The sequence below is a fragment of the Solanum stenotomum genome, chromosome 7 (genome assembly GCF_019186545.1).
Source record: "Solanum stenotomum isolate F172 chromosome 7, ASM1918654v1, whole genome shotgun sequence".
NCBI classification, from domain to species: Eukaryota; Viridiplantae; Streptophyta; class Magnoliopsida; order Solanales; family Solanaceae; genus Solanum; species Solanum stenotomum.
Window position 1 is genome coordinate 54,780,535 of NC_064288.1, and position 14,793 is coordinate 54,795,327.

The 14,793-nt window shown below is 32.6% G+C and overlaps 2 protein-coding genes across 2 annotated transcripts; both read left to right on the forward strand.

Annotated features, from left to right (window-relative positions):
• Positions 1-3,906: 3,906 nt before the first annotated feature.
• On the forward strand, positions 3,907-9,047 carry LOC125871140 (uncharacterized). The gene is made up of 11 exons (XM_049551731.1): positions 3,907-4,050; positions 4,759-4,853; positions 5,571-5,628; positions 6,367-6,561; positions 6,763-6,839; positions 7,147-7,229; positions 7,333-7,384; positions 7,781-7,849; positions 7,965-8,051; positions 8,154-8,218; positions 8,827-9,047. Exons 1-11 carry the CDS (start codon positions 3,921-3,923, stop codon positions 8,939-8,941), a joined length of 1,026 nt encoding a protein of 341 aa, XP_049407688.1. The 5' UTR covers positions 3,907-3,920; the 3' UTR covers positions 8,942-9,047.
• Positions 9,048-9,668: 621 nt separating this feature from the next.
• LOC125871141 (uncharacterized) lies at positions 9,669-12,412 on the forward strand. The gene is made up of 11 exons (XM_049551732.1): positions 9,669-9,828; positions 9,960-10,054; positions 10,348-10,405; positions 10,515-10,709; positions 10,912-10,991; positions 11,082-11,164; positions 11,261-11,312; positions 11,380-11,448; positions 11,556-11,642; positions 11,734-11,798; positions 12,050-12,412. Exons 1-11 carry the CDS (start codon positions 9,699-9,701, stop codon positions 12,141-12,143), a joined length of 1,008 nt encoding a protein of 335 aa, XP_049407689.1. The 5' UTR covers positions 9,669-9,698; the 3' UTR covers positions 12,144-12,412.
• The last annotated feature ends 2,381 nt before the right edge of the window (positions 12,413-14,793 follow it).

Consider the following 14,793-nt stretch of genomic DNA (forward strand, 5'->3'; position numbering starts at 1 on the left):
ACTTAAATACTTTTGTGTGCATTCCCACCATATGTATTTAATTTTTTTTCTTATTTAGCTTAAAAATAAAATTTTCATCTTAAGTTTGTTAAAGTAAAAATATATTTATGAGAAATCGAAATATAAATAAACATAAGAGTTAGTCAAATAAATTCATAAATAAAATTATATTTATATAGTATAATTTTTTAATAGAAAAATATGAAGAATTGTCATAAAAATAAGGAGTAGTGAAGGTTGTAAATGTTATTATACATAGGCCAAAGTCATCTGCGGCCCCTCAAAGTTGTCCTCATTATTCATTTAGACACCTCAACTACACCTAGTACCTATTGAACACCTCTATCACCCCGAATTTGAACCATCTGAACATTTTTTGCCTACATGGCATATTGTTTGTGATTCACCCAAAATAGGTGCGTGAGAGGTCTTTAGTTAGGCATTTTTTTTGGAAAAAATGTTCTTTCTTCTTCCTCCCCTCTTTGCCGATCACTTCCTCAATCACACTAGTTCACCGCCGCCATTCATCAATCTTCTTCCTCGTTATTTCTCCGAATACTTAACTTCTTCCTTCATCATTGTTTTTTATTTCTCCATTGCCATCATACTAGGATTGGCGGTACATACCTTCATTGCCGCCATGGAAGCCACCACCATTATCGCCATTGAATTTGTAGAGGCTTGAAGTTTGGAATTTTTNGTGAATGTAAGGGTATTCTTCAATCGAAAAAAAAGATCAACTATAGAACTCAAAATGAAATCCGACTTGACTCAATTTTTTCCGACAATGTCCATCGGAACTGATTAATTTTCCAGCGACTTTCCGTCAAAAATGGAACGAAGAAGACAGTTAATTTTTTTTATTATCTATGGCCAACTCTTCCACAACTCATCAAAAATAGCAATAAATTTTTATTTTTTTGCTTGAATTCTATGTTGCAGATGAACCAAGAAGGTTCAAAAATAGCATATTTACAACGGTGGGTTGTCGTGTTGGGGGTGGGGCACCGTAGAGGGAGAGGAGTTTTGTGCTCTAATGGAATAGTTACAGGATTTCTTTTTTAATTTTTAACTTAAAAAAAATTTCTTTTTTCTTTTACTTTATAACATATTTTTAAAATATTTTTTTGGACTAAAAAATACCAGATGTCGGTATTTAATTCGTCAAATAGCCATGTCATCGCAAGTGTATTTCACACACTTTATATTTTTAGCTTATTGTCAAAAAAATGTTTAAATGGTTCAATTTTGAAAGGGTAGAGGTGTTCAATAGGTACAAGTCTTAGTTAAGGTGTCTAAATGAATTATGCAGACAACTTTAAGGGGTCGTCGATGACTTAAGCCTTATACATAATATTAAAAACGCAAAATGGTATGGTGGACCCTTATACTTGTATGTGTTTGTATTGTGAACTCTTCTACTTGTCTATTTGTCATCTGAACCCCTGAACTTATTGAAACACAATATTTTAAACACTATTTCTGACTTGGCATCCTATGTGGCATCTAATACCAGAGTGCGTGTAAAACACACCTATTAGGAGCGTGAGACCCTTGAAAAAGTGTCTAAAAGTCACATTAGGGCTTTTATAAAGCCATCATCTTCCTAGTTGGATCTAACACCATTGTTGGATAGAATATGAGGTTTTCTTGGCCTTTTATTTTTTTATCTTTTCCCCTCAAATTTCTTCTCTATTGTTATTGTCATTATACTGCTCTCTTTATTATGAAACACACCATGAAAGGCAAACATTACTCCCAAACATCTTACACTAACATTAAGCATAAAACAAAGCAAAATTTCCAAAAAATTTCAAGAAAATCAATGTAATTGACTAAAACCCAAAACCAACAAAGACACAAATAGAAGATCAAATCCAGATTAAACAACAAATAAATTGAATAACCTACCTAGATAAGTTGAAAATCAAACAAAAATAACAAAAAAGACTCAAATAATTTTCGAGATTGACCCCTGTTTCAGTCATCCACCACTCAAATGACCCCTGTTTCAGATCAAACCAAACACAAACTTATTGCCTTCCTCTCGTCCTCTTCACCTTCTCCAACCAAAACGCCTTCATTCTTACCGCCTCCAACAAGCTTCAACCAGCAACTATAAGCGAGAACCAACAACAAGAACAACAAAAATACCAAACCAACTCCGCCAATAAGTCTCAACCTTCCTAATTAAGCCACCAGCCCTGAGCTCCAGCGAGATTGTGAACAACTAGAAACAATCAGACCCCGCTCTTCCTTAGGCCTCCGGTCACCGCCAAAATTCCAATCCGATAAAATTCAAAATCAACTCCGAACTCCGACGAGATTGTGAACGATCAGAAGTCATGCCAACATTTTTTACTTCAATGAAAAGAGTAGAAGAGGTAGGAAAAAGGAAAATGTAAGGAAGATTAGAAGAAGGGATGAAGTGAAATTGTGGGGATGGAGACAGTTATAGCAAAAAGAAATAAAATTGGAAAGAAAAGTGTTGCTACATTAATCTAATATAATAAAAGAAAAAATGACGTGGAGTGACTATATATATGTGTGTCATTTTATAATCATACGTGTCATTTTATAATTATTTTTAAAATTATGTGTCAGGCGTTTGTGATACACACACAATTGAGTAGTAAAAAATGTGTTTAAAATGTTGTGTTCAATGGGTTCAGGGGTTTAGATAACAAAGGGGCAAATAGAAGGGTTCACAATACAAACACATACAAGTACAAGGGTCTGCCAGACCATTTTGCCTATTAAAAATAACATAAATATACATGAATATGAAAAGTGATGTCTAAATAGAATTTAAAGAGACATCATTGTCATTTACCTATTTGGTCTTTATAAATTATCCCAAAATTATTAATTAAACAATAAATTAAATAATACTATAATTTAATCTTAAGACTATTTGATATTATCCTTCACATCAAACCACCCATAAAAATACCTATAAAGTTTGCACACCCTTTATTATTTTCAAAATCCATTTATAAAAGTTCATTGAATTTATTATGTTATTGTATTAATTAAAAATAGTTAGCCATTGAAAAAGACCAGAGAAGAAAAAAAAATTACCTATCATCACTTCACTTAAAATTGTCAGCCAGTTCTGTCAAAAGGTACTCTTTAGAGTTAATATATTTGTTAGCATAAAAATTGCTTACATATATAATTATTGTTATAAAAAATAGTTTAACTATACTTTTTTATTTAATGGAAATAAAAAAATTAATTTTAATTTTTTCTTAAAAAGAATCAACATGATTCTTTTAGCAAATTCAAAGATATATTTGATCATTCTCACATATAATTTATTTATTTTGATTCAACGGCTAATTTAAGTTTTAAATAACTTCTTTAACATATCTAGTTGCTTATCATTATTTTTGCTATTTATTACAATAAAGAAAAAAAACTATTTTTATCAAAAAATATTTTATCTATACTCAAAGCTCCGTAGACTTTGCATAGTTGCTTGTTACTTGTTATATTCTTTCATTGTCTTTGTATTTTTATATTTAAGATTTATTGCACTTGAATCAAGTTTCTAACTTTACGAGATAATAATAAAATCGACATATATTTTATTTTCACTAGACTTCATTAATAAAATTTCACTAAATATATTATTATTATTATATTAAACTATTATATTTAAAACTCGAACTCGAAAGGTTAGATAGAATCATGAAAGTATAGTTAATAATGTTTTGACCGTTAGGTAGCTAACTCCCGCCACTGTACTTGTACTACTAACTATTATTAATATATATTTACTCACAAAGGACCACTTTTTTTTCTTCAAACCATAAAAAAAAAAAAATCAGCTCAGATTTGGAATCTGTAAATTTGACCAAAAAAAAAAGAAAAGAAGCCATAAATACATAACAGATCTTTCTTTTTTTGCTTTTTCTATGGATAATATCAGCTGGTGGAGGAATTATGAAGGGATATTAAAGACTTTTTACCCTGTGTTTTTGGGTCAAGTTGTTTCTTTTGTTATGGCTTTTATGAGCTTCACTTCTTCTCTAGTGGCAAATCTTGGTAAGTTTGATTTTCTTGATTTTCACTTTTTGGGGTTGAAGCTGGTGGTGGGGTGGGGGTGGGGGTGGGGGGTAGGGGTACTTTTTTTTTTTGTTGAATTATTATGATTTATTTAGTTTTAGGCTAAATGGGGTTCTGTTTATTAATGAATCTTGATAATCCGTTGCTTTAATTTGTTTGATTAGTTTTGACTTGATATGGACTTTAAGAAATGAAGGAAAGATTGAATCTTGTTAACTTAAACTAAACTAAAGTTATATACTTCCTCCGTTTCACAAAGAATGGTCTAGTTTGACTTGACACGAAGTTTAAGAAAATAAAGAACGCTTTTGAATCCTATAATCTTAAATTAAAGTTATGTGAGATGTACAAAATTGTCCTTTAATCTTGTGGTCTTAAACATGTCACGTGGAAAACTGAAATTAAAATGTTACCAAAAAAAGAAAGAGGTCATTCTTTTTTAAACACACTAAAAAGGAAAGGAGGTCATTCTTTTTTAAACAGAGGGAATAGAATATATCTAAATGTTATTTGATTTTGTGGTCTAAAATATGACATGTGGAAAATTGAGATTAAGAAGATGCAAAAAATGTAAAGATGTATTTTTAAAAAAAAAAAATGGACTAAAAAGGAAGTATGACGAACAAATTGAAACGGAGTGAGCAGATGAGAAGCATTTTGTTGATTATTTGTGTTTTACATTTGTAGGTGCAAATACTCCACTTTCCCTGTCATTCTTCTCTTACACAGCTTTAGCTTTGGTGTATGGAGGAATCATGATTTACAGGAGGCAGAAATTACAGGTATTTTGTTACTTCCTCTGTATTAATTTGTTTGTCTGGTTTTAATTCGGTTCTTAATTTAAGAAAGTAAGTAATACTTTTGAATGTCTTAAACTAAAGATAACAGAATGTACTGAAATCTCCTTTAATCAGCGGTCTTAAACATGTCCCGTGGAAATTTAGAATTAAAGAAATGCTAAGAAAAAGGAGAAGATAAAGGCTTTCTTTTCGAAACGGACTAAAAAGGAAAGTAAGACAAACAAGTTGAAACTGAGGGAGTCTTATTCAAGAGTGTATTTTTATATTGCTTAAGTAACAAACATAACTAACAATAACTATACGCCCTCAATCACAGGCGGGGCTAAAAATTTTAGTTTATGAGTTCTGGACTATAGGTATTTTTGCTTAGTGCGTTCTCGTTAGATTATTTGTACATTTAACACAAATACAAGGTTCAAACAAAAGTTACTGGATTCTGCTGAACTTGTAGCCACCATTGTGGCTCCACTCCTTCCCTCAATCCCAGACTAGCTGGTTTTGATATATATATTTGGATCAGTTCATTCCACTACACAATAATACTGACATTGATGAACAAATTTGTAAACAACTCATTAAAATTTGTTCATTGTTATGCTATAGTAGTGAAAATAATTCATGAGTTTCACTTTCTTTTAAGTGAAGTTTGTTTTTAGTTTACGTAATGGTTACCGATTGAATATTGTCTTGAGTTTGCAGGTTCCTTGGTATTGGTATGCACTTCTAGGCTTAGCTGATGTCCAGGGAAATTTTCTTGGTAAATGGACATTCTCCGCTAAATGGACATTCTTAACTTGTTCCATATTAACTCTTGAACCATTACTGTGCTCACAACATTGACGTGAAGTGCCATCTATTCGTGCAATAGATATCGTTAAATTTCCTTTTGTTTTATGAAATTCGAGGTTTGGAACTTAGTTTTGGAGAAAGTTTAGTTTTTTTTAGTGCATGTTGGCTAACTGATACCGATATTCTTAACTCTACTTAACTGCAAATTAGGTGTTAGTTCTGTAGTAAGAACTTTGGGAATAGGTAAGTTCCAACCTATTTTAGTATATGCTTCCTCCGTTTCAATCTGTTTGTTTGGTTTTGACTTGACATGGACACGGAGTTTAAGAAAGTAAAGAAGACTTTTGAATCTTATGGTCTTAAACTAAAGATACATAGAATGCACCAAAATTCCCTTTAATCTTGTGGCGTTAAACCTGTTAAGTGGAAAAATGGAATTAATGAGCAGTCAAAAAAGAAAAGAGTCATTCTTTTCTAAACGGACTAAATAGGAAAGCAAGACAAACAGATTGAAATGGAGGGAATCATAATTTGATCAAGTGGTTGTTCTTCTTTCATAGCTCAATTAGTCCTCTGTATTGTGGTTGAAAATATGTGGTAGAAAAGTTTCCCATAGTAATTTCATGTCGTTGTATGATTTTTAGAACTTTAATGTAGTCACAATTATCCACAATACGAAACTTAACTTCCGTTGAATGTATTGCAGTAAATAAAGCATATCAGTACTCATCAATCACCAGTGTGACCATACTGGATTGCTGGACTATAGCATGGGTGATAATTTTGACGTGGCTATTTTTGGGCACACGATATTCTCCGTGGCAATTCTTTGGTGCAGCAGTCTGCTTAGGTGGTCTTGGACTTGTGCTTCTATCCGATGCTAATGCGAGTGACGGAAGTGGTACTTGTCTGTTTCCTAAAATGATTTATTTAGGTCGTAAATGAAAAATGTTTCTCATATTTGATTTCCTTGAGTTCTCGGAAGGACTTCTATTATGAGAGGAGTGGAGAGGGTGGATGGCAGAGAGAAGCTGATTGCCACTCCTAAGCGGGAAGCGCCTAATTAAGGAAATTGCTTATGGTTCGATATTTTCAATTGCAGGTGGTTCCAAACCTATTCTTGGTGATATATTTGTCATCGTAGGGACGTTTTTCTTTTCAATGAGTAATGTTGGTGAGGTTAGTGTAATTTGTCTCTTCATATTTTCAAGACATACACGAATAAACATTCAAACTTGGTCTCAGATGGTTAGTAAGCACTCAAACTTTGAGAGTGCACATCTAGAGACTTCAGCTCGTCTCCACTGTGTCAGTTGAACACTTCGGAGTGCATACTTGCCGGATGAGGCCAAGTTTGAGTGTATGTTTATATTATGTTTATTTTCAAATGTTTCCTTTCCACCGGATTGTTACTCTAAATATAGGCATAAACATGTTCTTATAGAGAAATTTATGATATGTTTAAATATAATTCACTTTGGTGCAGGAGTTCTGTGTGAAAAAGAAAGATCGTATTGAAGTGGTTTCCATGATTGGTCTTTTCGGCTTGCTTGTTACTATAATTGAGATGTATCCTTTCTATCTAAAAATTGTATATTTCACATTGCATTATGTACAATCTCAACACAAAGAAATCGCGACGAGCATAATTAATGACTTAACTTTCTCTCAGACCAATCTTAGAAAGGAAGAGTTTGGAATCAGTCAAGTGGTCTGCTGAGATTGTAAGCAACTTAAAGTCGTCTTCTTATATTTGCTCCACTAATATCGTTTTTGTTTTCTGAAATATGATTTTCTTGGGCTGATGGTCTATCGGAAACAATCTCCTTACCTCCATGAGGTAGGGGTATGATCACCGTACTGCCCTTTAGTTTTTGTGCTACTTGCTAAACATTAAGTATTGTAGTAAAAATCTTCATTCCAAGTGCTGGATAGTCTAGAAACTTGAATAATTTGAGAAGTTGGTCTGTAAGTCTTCATCGCTAACCAGAGCTCGTAAATAGTTAAAAATATGAAATACTGGAAAAGATTCGGGTCATAACTTGTAATTCTTGATCTTCTTATCTCTTAAGTTAAGCAGTGAAAGAAATGCCTTAGTTCAATATGAAAATCTTTTTCAGATATTAGCCTTCTGTGGCTATGCAGTGGCAAGCTTTATGTTCTACACCTTAGTTCCGTTTCTTCTCGAGGTAAAACACTCACTCTTCATCATTCCATCCACAGAATTTAGCATAGTGGATGTGTGTTTGTTGTCGGATATTTGGTTCATCGTACTAAAGTAAGGCACGAGTAATTCAAATGCAGATGAGTGGCTCAACCTTGTTCAATCTATCTCTTCTCACATCCGATGTGTGGGCAGTTGTCATCAGAACCTTTTTCTACAAGCAAAAGGTACTTTTTATCCATTCTTTTCCCCATATTCAACGAATTTTGATGGTTTTCGCCACACTTGCAGCTCTCAGTGTGCTGATCACTCTTAATTGAAAATTGCAGGTTGAATGGCTGTACTTTGTTGCTTTTGCACTTGTGGTTACTGGACTGATCATATACTCGAAAACGTATGTTCATGCTCTTTAAATTCGTTATCTTATCATTGATTATGAACAGGGATGAGGTAAAGTAACACACTTGATTGCAAAATTCATACTAAAGTGAAAAAAAAGTAAACATTGTATAATTCATCAGCTGTAATAAGTTAGTAGAACCTGAAAATGAAAAAATTCTTAGTTTCCTAAACCATCTACATTCAATACCGTCACATGAATCGTAAATGCATGGATGTGATGTATTATACTCCAAGTCCATGTTTTTTCCCATTCAGAACTAGAACATGAAGAAGAAATTAGAAAATCGCACCCAAGGGTGTCATCTAGCTGTCAATAAAATGAGTGATAACCTTGGGGACTAAATTCAAATCCCAACGGAGACAAAAAAACATTAGGTGACCTCTTCGTATCCCATCTGCCTAAGCTTTGGCAGACACAATTACTTGTACTTATGCATGTACTTGTGAAATAGTCGAGGTGCAGTAACTGCTATAGCTAGTTGGAGGCTGAAAAATTCGCGGAAACGCATAATCAGATATTCTTTTGGCCAATCATAACTGTCTTTTGCAATAAAAAGAAATCATTGTTGTTGCTAATACAACTTGTTTGTTCATCAACAGTGAGAAGGATCATGTAAATGCACCAGCTAATACTGAAGAAGCTGATCAAAGATACCAACTTCTTAATGAAGATGAAGAGCAAGCTGATCATAGACGTCATGAAACTATTTCATAACTAGTTGAATAAATCAAGATTCATTGGAATTACATGTAATTTACATTTTCTTATTCTTCTGAAATTGTTCAACATCTATATAATTGGAGTTTAATTTTTTTTTTCCATCTCTCCTCTTAAAACTTCAGAGTTCGTTCACTTTTTTTCAAACCATTTGGCATTTGGTTCTTACTCCCTCCGTTTCTATTTGTTTGTCTAGTTTTGACTTAACACAAAATTTAAGAAAGCAGAGCAGACTAGTCAAGATGCCTTTTAATCTTGTGCTCATAAATCTGTCATGTGGGAAGTTGAAATTATCTGAAACGGACTAAAAAGAGAGTAGAACAAAAAAAATGAAACGGAGGGAGTACTATTTATCGTTTGACCAATGTGTATACTTGTTTCTTCATAATTCTACAATTAAGAAGCAAATTAAGTATCGTAATTGTTAAGAATACAATTAAATAACAAAAGCATGTTCTCCCTAACTCTAACTATTTAAATTGTAGATGAGATTATCAAAAACTTCTACATGGTATCATAGCACTGAGGGCCCTAACTAAATTTCAACCTCATTTTGTACTATTTTTTCTATTAATATATTATTTTGTGCTCAGATTTGCGATCTGTGACAGTGACCATATATTATTTTTTTTCATCTGTTTACTGTATTATAGAAGCTCTTTTTAGTTGAAGTTTCTATTATTTGCTATTTTTTTGTTACTTTTTCTTATAAAGTTTTGATTTTTTTTGCTTTGGGGTGGGGTGTTTTTTAGCCATGAGTAGGAGCAGCTGGTGGAGGAATCATGAAGGCATATTGACAACTTTTTACCCTTTGTTTTTAGGCCAAGTAGTGTCTTTTGTTAGGGCTCTCATTAGTTTTGCTTCCTCTCTAGTGGCAAATCTTGGTTAGTTTGAACTTTTTTTGGATTATGAGTATGATTAATTTGTTAAGCTAAATGGGGTTTTGTTAAAAAAAAAAAAGAATCTTGATATATTAGAAGCATTTTGTTGATTATTTGTGTTTTTGCATTTGTAGGTGTAAATACTCCACTTTCTCTGTCATTCTTCACTTACACAGCATTAGCTTTGGTGTATGGAGGAATCATGATTTACAGAAGGCAGAAATTACAGGTACTTTGCTCCCGCCATAGATTTTGAAGTTAGAAACTTAAAAATTTGAATTTTCGAAGTTATGTTAGCAAACAATGACACTTTATTTAGTGAATTGGCATTAACAAGTTTGTGAACAAGAAATGTTTGTTCTTGTGCTATAATTGTGGATTTTGTTGAATGCTGTTTTTAGACTTTTCTCATTGTAACAATGTACCGTTAGGAAAATGATTTCGGAGTATCAGTCTATTAAGTGTATTCAGTTTTTAGTTATACATGACGGTTATGAATTGAATGTTGTCTTGAGTTTGCAGATTCCTTGGTATTGGTATGCCCTTATAGGCTTTGCTGATGTCCAGGGAAGTTTTCTTGGTAAGATGCTTCTCCGTTAAAGAGATATTCTCTGCATTTCCCATATTAATCAAAGCTAGTCGTGCACTGAATGAACTCGTTTTCATTACTTCTGTTGGATTTATTGCAGTAAATAAAGCATTTCAGTACTCATCAATCACCAGTGTGACCATACTGGATTGCTGGACTATAGCTTGGGTGATGATTTTGACGTGGCTATTTTTAGGCACACGATATTCTCCATGGCAATTCTTTGGTACAGCAGTCTGTTTAGGTGGTCTTGGACTTGTGCTTCTATCAGATGCTAAGGCGAGTGATGGAAGTGGTACTCGTCTGTTTACTAAATGTTTATTTAACTCGTAAATAGGAAAATGTTTCTTATCATCTAATCTTTCCTTGAGTTCTCGAAAGGACAAGGAATGGAAAGGGTGGATGGCAGAGCGAACAAGCTAATTGCCACTCCTAGGCGGGAAACGCCTTATTAAAGAGATTGTTTAGTTTGCTTATGCTTCGATCATTTTCAATAGCAGGCGGTTCCAAACCTATTCTTGGTGATATATTTGTCATCATAGCGACATTTTTCTTCTCCGTGAGTAATGTTGGTGAGGTTAGTATAATTTGTCTCTTGACAGTGCATACCTAGGCACCTCAACTCGTCTCTACTGAATTGTTATTCTAAATATTAGCTTCGGTGCAGGAGTTCTGTGTGAAAAAGAAAGATCATGTTGAAGTGGTTTCCATGATTGGTCTTTTCGGCTTGCTTGTTACTATAACTGAGATGTATACTCTCTACCTAAAAGTTGTTTTTTCACATTCATTTCTTATAGCCGCGGAACCTTGAAATGTAAAGTTTCTCATTTTTAAACTTTTTCTCAGACCAATCTTGGAAAGGAAGAGTCTGGAGTCAGTCAAGTGGTCTGCAGAGCTTGTAAGTGACTTACATTCGTTGTCTTATTTTCGCTCCTCTAATATCGTTGTTGTCTCTCATTTTTCAGATAGTAGCCTTCTGTGGCTATGCAGTGGCAAGCTTTATGTTCTACACGTTAGTTCCGTTTCTTCTCAAGGTAAAACGTTCACTCTTCATAGTTCCATCTGCTGAATTAGCATAGTGGGGATGTGTATTTGTTGTCGGATATTTGGTTAATCGTACTAAAGTAAGGCACGAGTGCAGATGAGTGGCTCAACCTTGTTCAATCTATCTCTTCTCACATCTGATGTGTGGGCAGTTGTCATTAGAACCTTTTCCTACAAGCAAAAGGTAGTCTTTTCCCTGTATTCAACGAGTTTTGATGGTTTCCGCCACCCTTGCAGCTCTCACTGTGCTGATCATTCCTAATTGAAAATTGCAGGTTGAATGGCTGTTTTTTGTAGCTTTTGCACTAGTGGTTACTGGGCTGATCATATACTCGAAAACGTACGTTGTGCTCTTTGAATTCCTTATCTTATTTAGAAAATCGCACCCAAAGGGTGTCAGTTAGCGATCAATGAAGTGGATGATAACCTTAGAGACAAAAAAAGCGCTTCAGCATTAACTGCTATAAGCTAGTTGGAGGTTGAAAAACTCGCGAAATGCCTAGTCAAATCGTTCTTTCGCCAACCAAAATTGTCTTTTGCAATAATAAGTAGTCATTGGATTGCTAATACAACTTGTTTGTTGATCAACAGTGAGAAGGATCCTGTAAATGCATCAGCTACTATTGAAGAAGCAAATGCAGATGATCAAAGGTACCAACTTCTCAATGAAGATGAAGAGACATGAAGCTAGTTGTATAATCAAGATTCAGTGTTTACTTGTTACGTTTCGCTTCACGAGAATCAATTTGATTGAATACTAAAACTTGTGATTTGGCTCTCGAGAAGTGCAACACGACAAGTAAAAGTGAATAGAGTGAGTATAGAATTATTAAACCACAAAACAGTTATTATGAACTACACAAGACTCAACTTGTTAGATATTACCGAGGTTTGGTGAGTAGCATGTTGAATCTATGATCTCTATCATTTTCGGATATGTACTCCCTCCGCTGCATTTTATGTGGAGTGATTGATTGAGCATATAGTTTAAGAAATTAACAAAGACTAATTTTAGCATACTAGTAAAATATATGCAAATTAAGGGCCCGTTTGGCCATGCGATATGGTATCATGATATGAAATCATGATATGGTATCATGATATGGAATCATGAGATGAAATTGAAGGTTTGTTTGGACATGCGATATGGAATTTTTGTGTTGTATATTTTCTCATAAACATAAAAATCCCATAAGTTGTAAAACTATTAAAATAGCCCCAATTGTTTATTCAATCTTATCAAATAAACAAAAATTATAAAATCGCATAATAAATTATTACAAAGTTATTTGTTCTTCAGTTAAATAATTGTTTCATCTAACTTTAATTTAATTAAAAAAAATTGAACATAAATTGTACTTGATATGTTCATATCTCTCAACTACTCTTACAAATAACCTATAAAGTAGAAAAAAAACATACATTAGTGAGTAAATATTAACTTAGAAGTTAAATGCACTAAGATAAAAATTAACAAACATCACTAACTTCTAACTATTTACAAGAAAAATCAATAGTTAAATATTATTGAATAACGAAATTTTAAAAAGTTACCACAAGTTTGAGTCAAAAACACTTCTAATAAAATTTAATCAAAAAAATTATAACTAGTCCACTTGACTAAATATTAATAACTAATTGATCAAATTTTCCTAAGTCCTCAATCAATTGGACTTGATATCCTTCAGTCATGTGAACGAACATTTTGCAAATACTAAGATTAAGAAAGTGCGGCACCGCCAATGAAAATTGTCTTTTATCAATATTATGCTTAGTCATAAGATTAAGACGTTTTTTTTTATTATGAAAAATCAAAAAAGTATTACTCCCTTTGTTCTCATTTATATTCACCAAATGAATTTCTACTTTATCATTTATATTCACCAAATTTAAAGTGATAATAAATTTTAAAAAGGTGAGAATAATAAATTTTAAAAAGTAATGATGTGATTATAAATTTTATTTACATATGAAACAAATGGTTAGTAGATATAAATGTGGGGTTGTTTTAACAAAATATAAACTCATGGATCAATTATTGTATTAAAATATCTCAAATCATGATATGAAATCACATGGTGATTCCATATCATGGTTTTTGGAGAATATGATATCACCTCTCATGATATGGAATCATGAGATGAAATCAGCGTAAAATCGCATGTCCAAACGCTGATTTCATCTCACGACATCATATCGTGATAGGATATCGCATGGCCAAATGCCTACTAAGTTCCAAAATTATCACTACCAAGACTATGATGTCTCCCTCCTTAATCAAAAGGTCTCGAGATCAAGATTTGTATATGAAAGACAATATTTGGTAGGGAGTGTTTTCACTCTAATGGGTCTTGCACAAAGTTAATCTGAATTAGTGAAATCTCAACATGGGTATTAAGATGTGCTGAAATTATCCTTTTAAACGAACGGTGATGAAAGTTCTCCTTATCTTTTTTATTTTCATTTTTTGGATATTATGATTTATGACTGATTGTGTTATGGAGTTATTATTGTAGTCAAATTGCAATTACTTACAATTTTTATTATAAAAAACAACTTCCAATTAGTATCTTTTTTTTCTTTCATTATTTATTGTGAGTTGGTTATACTTTATCCACGTCATATTATTAGTAAAGAAAAACGTTCAATACTTGCTATTTAATAACTATGCTAACATGAAATAGCAAGTATCTGAATTAGCATCAGATAAAATAATCGAGATATTCGTAAATACTTGTATTAGTTCAAATTTCGATAAATAAAGTTATTTGTAACTTGTGTTAGTTTTACGTAGCAAGTGAAGTTAGTGAAAATTGGAAATAAGCACAAATTGACGCAGATATCATGTTAGATAGAAACAAATAAATAAAGCAAAATTATACTACCTCCGTCCACTTTTAGTTGTCGCATTGCTTTTTTCGAAAGTCAATTTGACTATTTTTCAAAGTTAAATTAGATTACATTAATTCGATATGCAAAAACTATAGAAAAAGTACTATAAATTGCAATGTTTTACATAGCAATATGATGAAAAAAAACATCATAAAGGGTGTGTTTGGTATGAAGGAAAATGTTTTCCATGGAACATGTTTTCCTAGAAAATGTTTTCCTGGAAAACAAGTTGATTTTTGACTTATTTTCTCATGTTTTGTTGGTGAGTAGAAAATATTTTTCGGAAAAGATTTTTAGTGTTTGATTTATGAATGATTTTTTTTTTTAGAATATCTTTTATTTTTTCTAGGGTAGAAAATAATGTTTGAAATTGAAAATATTTTTTAAAAACAAATTTAAATTTTTTTTGGGGGGTGCGGGGGGGGGGGGGGGGGGGGGGGGGG